A 7,038-nucleotide genomic window follows, 5' to 3' on the forward strand; every position below is an offset into this window, starting at 1 on the left:
CCCCCTACATTGTATGTATGTATGTATATATGTATGTATGTATGTGTGTGTATGTATGTATGTATGTATGTATGTATGTATGTATGTATACTTGCATGTGCCAAATGAATAGGTAGCTCAGAGGACAACTTCCAGGAATCAGCTACTTCTACCATGTGGGTTTGGGAATCAAATTCAGGTCGTCAGGCTTTGTGGTAGTGCCTCTACCTGCTGAGCCATCTCACTGACCCTGAAGTCTTTTTACTTTAGGTTGTGGTGCTGGTGGTTATTATTGTTGTTGTTGTTGTTGTTTTATTATTTCATTTACTTTTGTTTTTATGAGTGTTTTGCCTATATGTATGTAAGTGTACCACATGTGTGCAGTGCCTGCAGATGCCAGAAGAGGATGTCAGATCTCCTGTAACTGAATTTATAGATGGTTGTTAGCTACCATGTGGGTGTTGGGAACTGAACCTGGGTTCTCTGGAAGGACAGCAAGTGCTCTTAACCACTGAGCCTCTCCCAAGCCCTTACCTTGCTTTTTGAAACAGCATCTAACACTATAGCCCAGACTGGCCTCAGACTCATGGCAGTCCTCCTGCCTCAGCCTCTTTAGTACTTGGATTACAGGTGTAGCCATAATGCCTGGATATTTTCCCTGTGACATTGTATTAATCCAGTTGGCCTACGGTGGTGTTATACCTGTAGTCAGCCTAGCACCTGGACTGGGAAGCTTCAAGGTTCCTGGAGGAGAGGCCAACACATGCACACATGGACCTGTGTAGTACTGGCCCTATGGTCAGGGAAGACTGCTTGGTGGGGGGTTGGGGACTTGGCTGAGCCTCAAACATAGGGGATCAGCCAGCCTGATGGATGTAGGCTGTCATTGCCCCTATATGACTGACATGAGTGACTCCAAAAGTCAAGATGTGCCCCATCCCCACTGGCACAGGACACACATACACACACACACACACACACACACACACACACACACACATATATCACATATACACGAGTCATTCAAGAGAAGGTAGGAAGTTCCTGATCTGTAGAAAAGCCTGCTCTGTAAGACCATCTGGCCTTGTGCAGCTAGCTGCTAGGTGTCTGTATAGACAGGAGGTGTAGCACCTTATACAGGACCCCAGGAGGTGTGCTGGGACTTTTTTGCATTCCTGACCTGCTACTGAAGTCAGAGTGGTATGAGCCAGGGGAGGGGTGCCCCTGCTGCCCTCACTTCCTAGTCTTTGCTCTTGGCTTGTTGGCTCTGCTATGTTCGAGACCCTATTGTAGGGAGCTGGGCATCAGGCTAGACCAACAATGAAGTCTGCCTCCCTGGCTCTTTGGGGCACCACAAGCCTGGCAGCTGCTACTTTCAACACAGATGACCAGGCGGTATGTGCTAGGTGCTCAATGGGTCATGGGTATCTTGGGTATGAAGAAGCTCAGGTCTGGAGCATAAAAGTTGGGGGCTTCTGGCTCTCCATCTGCATACAGTTGGTCCAGCCTGTCAAGATATCCCATGGCCTGGCCCAGGAGCTACCATCTATTCAGTACTGGTAGCCATCTGACACCAATGTTCCCAGAAGGCTTCCAAAGGGTGGAAGCCACAATGGGGCAAAGTGTGTAGGTCCTAGGACACAGGCCACACGGGCCTCATTCAGTTCCAGCCTTTGAAGGCTGTAGCCACTATCCCCAGAGAGGAACAGATACTGCCTTCTCATGGCTCGTGAAGCCCTTGGAGGGCTCTTGGTTCCAGGATCCTCTCTACCATTCTTCCTGGGAGCCCTCAAAGGCACTATCTGAGCCTGCCAGCCCACAGGAACTCCAGGGGATGTTAGAGGGCCAAGAGCTGCCCTAGGGTCTTCTCTGCATATAGTAAGGGGCCATCCTTTGTCAGAACTGTCATCCCTGTGACTTTCAGGATGTGTCCCCAGAAGCTGAGGTGGCCCATAGTAGTAACATGGCAGCTGCTGTAGCCTCCTTACTCCCTAAGAGATACACGAGCAAGGCACCTACCAATGGACCCTTCCTGGTACCTGCACTCTCCATAGCTCTCCCCAAGTAAGTAGGGGACAGAAGAGTCAGAAAGTCAGCAAGGCTTTAAGTTTCCCTATCAGTGTGCTTCTCTGCCTGGGAAGGAGGAGGTCACCACATTGTACATATCTTATCTACAGTGCTCTGATGCCCCCAGACCAGTCATTAAAGTGTCCCAGGAGGGACACCTGTTATACTGGGTCTGTGCTTCACAGAGGAGGAAAAGGTAGGATTGATCCTTTTTGAGCTACATGGCAGCACTGGAGGATGATGTGGTATGAGCAATAGGCAGCTTTTAAAATCTTCTCGGCCCTCACTGTGGCTCAAGCCCCTCTGGGTGTGAAGAGTGCCAGCCTGGTTCCACCAGCAAGGGAGAGTCAGGTTATCCCTAACATGAGTTAGGGGCTGAGGCCAGGCACTGCAAGACACAGCGTTATCATTTTTGCCCTTGGCAAGTTCCTTCCCTCAGGCCCCTGAATTTTCTACTCATATTAATAGCAGAGCTGAGAGCTTTTGCTATGCAGCTGGTATCAGGATGACGTTGCTTGCCCGGGGGCCATAGTGGAGAGCCACAGCCACTACCTCCAGCCCCTATCACGATACTGACCTCTTTCCTTATTGCAGGAAGTTCTACTATATCACCCTGCTGCGAGACCCCGTGTCCCGATACCTGAGTGAGTGGCGACACGTGCAGCGAGGGGCTACGTGGAAGACGTCACTGCACATGTGTGACGGGCGCACACCCACCCCAGAGGAGCTGCCACCCTGCTACGAGGGCACGGACTGGTCCGGCTGCACCCTGCAGGAGTTCATGGACTGCCCCTATAACCTGGCCAGCAATCGCCAGGTGCGCATGCTGGCTGACCTCAGCCTGGTGGGCTGCTACAACCTGTCCTTCATCCCTGAAAGCAAGCGGGCCCAGCTGCTGCTGGAGAGCGCCAAGAAAAACCTGCGTGGCATGGCCTTCTTCGGCCTGACGGAGTTCCAGCGCAAGACGCAGTATCTGTTTGAGCGGACGTTCAACCTCAAGTTCATCCGGCCCTTCATGCAGTACAACAGCACGCGGGCAGGCGGCGTGGAGGTAGATGAGGACACCATCCGGCACATCGAGGAGCTCAACGACCTGGACATGCAGCTCTATGACTACGCCAAGGACCTCTTCCAGCAGCGCTACCAGTACAAGCGGCAGCTGGAGCGCAGGGAGCAGCGCATGCGCAATCGCGAGGAGCGTCTCCTGCACCGCGCCAAGGAGGCGCTGCCGAGGGAGGACACGGAAGAACCAGGCCGTGTGCCCACTGAGGACTACATGAGCCATATCATCGAAAAGTGGTAGTGGTGGCACGGGGGAGGTGGCAGGGGCAAGGAGTGACGGGCAAGTGGGCCTACCTAAAACTTTAGGGGAAAAGAGGGAGCCAGCCATTCTTGCTATCCAGTGCAGAGGGAAGCCTGCTAGAAGGGTGCCTCAGAACTCCCTCTCTGCTGTCCTGGCCTCCGAGTCCTCTCACAGTTGATGAAAATTTGGAAAAGGCTAGAGAGGGGACGTGTCTGGTCAGCCAGAAGTCTCACACCTACTATGCACGCTCTGGCCTCCAATGCCCAACCCTTTAGGAACACATGACTAGCTCCATACAGTCCATCTGAAGCCCCTTGGCCTCTGGGAACCCTGATAACCCAGAATCTTGGGGAGCCTTGTCCCCAAGAACACAAGCAGGTCTCTGGGGTGTCCTCAGACCTGGGACTTCCCTCCTCCTCCCCCATCAAAGCTGCTTTCGAGGTCAGGGTCAGCCACTGAAGCAGAGAAGACTAGAGTCTGGCCCCTATGTGCTCTGGGCCACCTGGCATTGGGAGATGATCTAGCTCAGACAGGAAGGGGGTGGACACCAAGAGCTGCCCCTCAATTCCTGTTCTTTGTGATCTCCTGCCTCCAGCCCCATCGGTGGGACATTTATTCAAGGGCTCATGTGCCACCACTCCCACCACACCAGCAGCCCTATAATCCAATGCCTAAAAGCATCCATTGGCTGGGATGCAGGGCCACTGCTGCTGCTGTGAGCCAAGCCCTGCGTTGGTACTGGATGGCCAGGATGGGAACTTCACCATTCTCAGCTAAGGTTGGAAGAAGCATCTCTGTGGGCCCATATGCACAACCTTCCCACTCTGGCTCTCCCTGAAACGCCTACCCCTCACAAAGGCTGGCCAGGCTGTTTCCAGCAGCCCTCCAGATGGGCCAGTGACCCTACTAGAAGCCATGTTGCATATCCGTTTTAAGTACTTGCCTGGTGTGTTGTTCCCTATGTTCTCTAGGAGGCTCTGGTGGGCCCACCACTGAGTGAAGGTGCTGTGGCTTTTCAAAAGCCATGTGCATGTGGCCAAGGACTGTGAGCTGATCCTGATGCAGGACAGGGCTTCCTCCCTGCTCCGGTCTCACTCAGCTACTCAGGCTGTGAAGGGATTGATCATCGTCAACAGTAATGAAGGCCATCTATAGGAATACTCCAGGTGTTGGCAGGTGCAGCCCCTTGTGGCTTAGTCTTTGCTGTGTGGCTGACATAGTACCCACACCTAGGTACTGGGCAGTTGATCTTGGCATTCATAGGCAAGGTGGACTCTGATGGGCTCTGTCTAGTCCAGTCCAGGGCCACCTCATTTGTGGTGGGGATCACACCAAGGAGGTGGATAGCAAGGTGAGTTAGTAATACTGCCCTGTTGAAAGGAGGTCAAGATCACCATGTGGGGAATTGGTTTGAATGCTCATAGTTTAGAGTGGATAAACTCCTGGGAGAATGGTGGGACATATTTGGAGAGCTCTTGGGTCTTTTCCAGGTCATATTGGTTGCTGTGGGCTCCTGTCAGGTAGTGAGTACCCAAGCTCCACAATGGCCCTTCCTCACAGCTTCCCGTGTGCACGGCCCAAGCATAGGATCTGTTTTGTACATATTGGAATATGTTTTAACTTATGTCTCGCCATCCTGACACACACGGAAGCACGGGTCTCTTCTCTCTGCTGCATTTGAAGCATAGTCCCTCCCCATCTCAGGCCAGCACCAGGCTAAGGTGCCCTTGGCTGTTCAGCCTGCACTAATGCTCAGGCTACCAGCTTTGGGGCAAAGCTTCCTGGTACCCACAGCATCTCATGGGACGTCTCGGAATGAGGTGCCCCCCCTCCAACTCCAAGGACTCTGCCCACCCAGAGGCCTTCCCTGAGGCCGAGAGGCCAGGGAAATGCAGCAAGCTAACTTGGTTGCCAGGCACTCTGCAGGCCTGCAAATGTCACATCCCCTCCTGAAGTGGGAAGCAGGAACCACAGAACTGTCTGGGTGACCTTTTGGGAACTGGAACTGTTTAACTTGAACCCAGGAGCTTTAAAGCTTTATTTATTTATAGCTTCTTATTAAAAAAATAAAAAGTGTTGAGAAGGAATCTTTTGTTCATACGAAAGATGAATTGGTGATGGAAAAGCAAGTTATCCTCTAATTGTTTTTGTCTAGGTGGAGAATGAACGTTAGCAGATGAAATAAATCCTGAAAAGGTCTCTGCGTGCTGTGGTCTGTGGTAGCGCAGCTGTCCCAGGCACGGTAGCTGCCTGCCTCATAGGATTCTCAAAATAGTGTCCCTGGGTGCAGACATGGGTTGACAGCACTGGTGCTGCTGTACAGCTGCAGGTGACCAGTCATGAAATAAGGTGCTGGACAAGTAAAAACATTGTCATCACCACAAAAGGCAGAAACTTACCATTTATTACAGTATATGAGATGACACCAACTGAAAGGAAAGCTGTGACCAACAGGGATGACAGTGCATCTGTCATGGCTTTCTTCCCTCGGTTTTAACTTGAAAATTTTTAATTTTTAAAATTACGTGTATGAGTGTTTTGCCTGCATGTATGTAAGTGCATCATGTGCATGCAGTGCCTGCAGAGGCCAGAAGAGGGCATCAGATCCCCTGGAACCAGAGTTATGGACAGTTGTGAGCTACCATATGGGTGCTGGGAACTGAACTAGGCTTTTAACCACTGAGCAATCTCTCCAACCCCTAAGTTGGAAAAATCTAAAAGGAAAAAGGGAAAGATGGGGCTGGTAATATAGTTTACTTTGTCTAGCATATAGTAAGCCCTGGGTTTGATCCCCAGCACCTGAGCAGTGGAGGCAAGGAGGATTGGTAGTTCAAGATCATAATTAGCTACACAGTAAGTCTGAGGCCAGCTATGAGACCCTGCCTGAAGAAAACTAGGCTTACCTTTTGTATGAGGGATCTCTAGAGGAACAGAGCTGGTAGAATGAATACATATATATGTATACATAAAGGGGACTTATAAGATTGGCTAACAGGACAGAGTCTGAGTAGTCCAACAATGGCTGTGCCACACTGGAGAGGCTGAGAATCCAGCAATTGCACAGTCCCAATCTGGTACCTGGGTGATTCCTGGAGAGCTGCTGGTCCATTGGAACCCGAAGAAATTGGTGGACCTGGAGAATTGACTCACCAGTTAAAAGCACTGGCTGCTCTTTTAGAGGACCCAGGTTCAATTCCCAGCACCCAAACATCAGGGAGAACAGATACTGCTTGCTTTTTTTTTTTCTTTTTAATATTTTTATTATTTTTATTTTATGTGTATGCATTGCCTGCATGTAGGTAAGGGCACCTGTGTTGTGCAATGCTCTCGGAGGACAGAAGAGGCTGTCAAGATCCCCTGGAACTGGAGTTACAGACAGTGTTTACCTGCCTTGTGGGTGCTGGAATTCGAACCCAGGTCTTCTGCAAGAACAGCCAGTGTTCTTAACTGCTGAGCCATCGCTCCAGCCCCCAGAACATTGACTGCTGTTGCAGAGGACCCTGAGTTCAGTTCCCAGCACTCACATGGTGGCTAACAATAGTCTGTAACTCTACTAGGGGAACCAACACCCTCTTCTGACTTCTGCAAGCACAGAGGCAATACATAGACAATACACTCATACACATAAATAATATAAAAAAAAATTTAAGAACCAGGCATGATGGTGCACCCCTTTAATTTCAGCACTT

The 7,038-nt window shown here is 50.8% G+C and overlaps 1 protein-coding gene across 1 annotated transcript in view; it reads left to right on the forward strand.

Moving 5' to 3' along the window:
- Hs6st1 (heparan sulfate 6-O-sulfotransferase 1) overlaps positions 1-5,548 on the forward strand; it is a 44,444-nt gene extending 38,896 nt beyond the window's left edge. The window contains exon 2 of the mRNA XM_008829754.2: positions 2,641-5,548. Coding sequence (XP_008827976.1) covers positions 2,641-3,349 — 709 coding nt within the window. The 3' untranslated portion in view covers positions 3,350-5,548. The remainder of the gene's footprint in view (positions 1-2,640) is intronic.
- Positions 5,549-7,038: the final 1,490 nt, after the last annotated feature.

Source organism: Nannospalax galili, unplaced genomic scaffold, assembly GCF_000622305.1.
Source record: "Nannospalax galili isolate Female #2095 unplaced genomic scaffold, S.galili_v1.0 scaffold213, whole genome shotgun sequence".
Taxonomy (NCBI): Eukaryota; Metazoa; Chordata; class Mammalia; order Rodentia; family Spalacidae; genus Nannospalax; species Nannospalax galili.